At 60.5% G+C, this 296-nt stretch overlaps 1 protein-coding gene across 1 annotated transcript in view; it reads left to right on the top strand.

Moving 5' to 3' along the window:
- Positions 1-137: 137 nt before the first annotated feature.
- The window catches only part of EMH_0063650 (uncharacterized protein), a gene marked incomplete at both ends in the record, with an annotated part of 598 nt that continues 439 nt past the window's right edge, over positions 138-296 (top strand). Inside the window, one exon of the mRNA XM_013498167.1 lies at positions 138-296. Coding sequence (XP_013353621.1) covers positions 138-296 — 159 coding nt within the window.

Genomic DNA, 296 nt, shown 5'->3' with positions numbered 1-296 from the left:
CAGCAGCACTTCGTTGTATTTCCTATAGCTTTCACAGTGCCTGCTGCAGCTCCTATCAGCAGCAGCAGCATCCGTCCTCGACCGCTATCCTCAGCAGCAACAGCAGCAGCAGCAGCAACAGCAGCAGCAGCAGCAGAATGGCAGCAGCAGCAGCAGCAGCAGCAGGCAAGGGGGCCCCCGGCCGCAGGGCCGAGGCGGGTACTGCTCATACCCTGGGTACCCTGGGCCACATAGGCGGAGACTTCACCGTCACCAAGGGGGCCCCCTTTATAAAGAGGAGATTAGAGGTCTTCGAG

This window comes from Eimeria mitis, genomic scaffold, assembly GCF_000499745.2.
Source record: "Eimeria mitis Houghton genomic scaffold, Emh_scaff3233, whole genome shotgun sequence".
NCBI lineage: Eukaryota > Apicomplexa > Conoidasida > Eucoccidiorida > Eimeriidae > Eimeria > Eimeria mitis.
The sequence above is the reverse complement of the archived record's forward strand: the minus strand, read 5'-3'. Positions and strand labels throughout refer to the sequence as shown.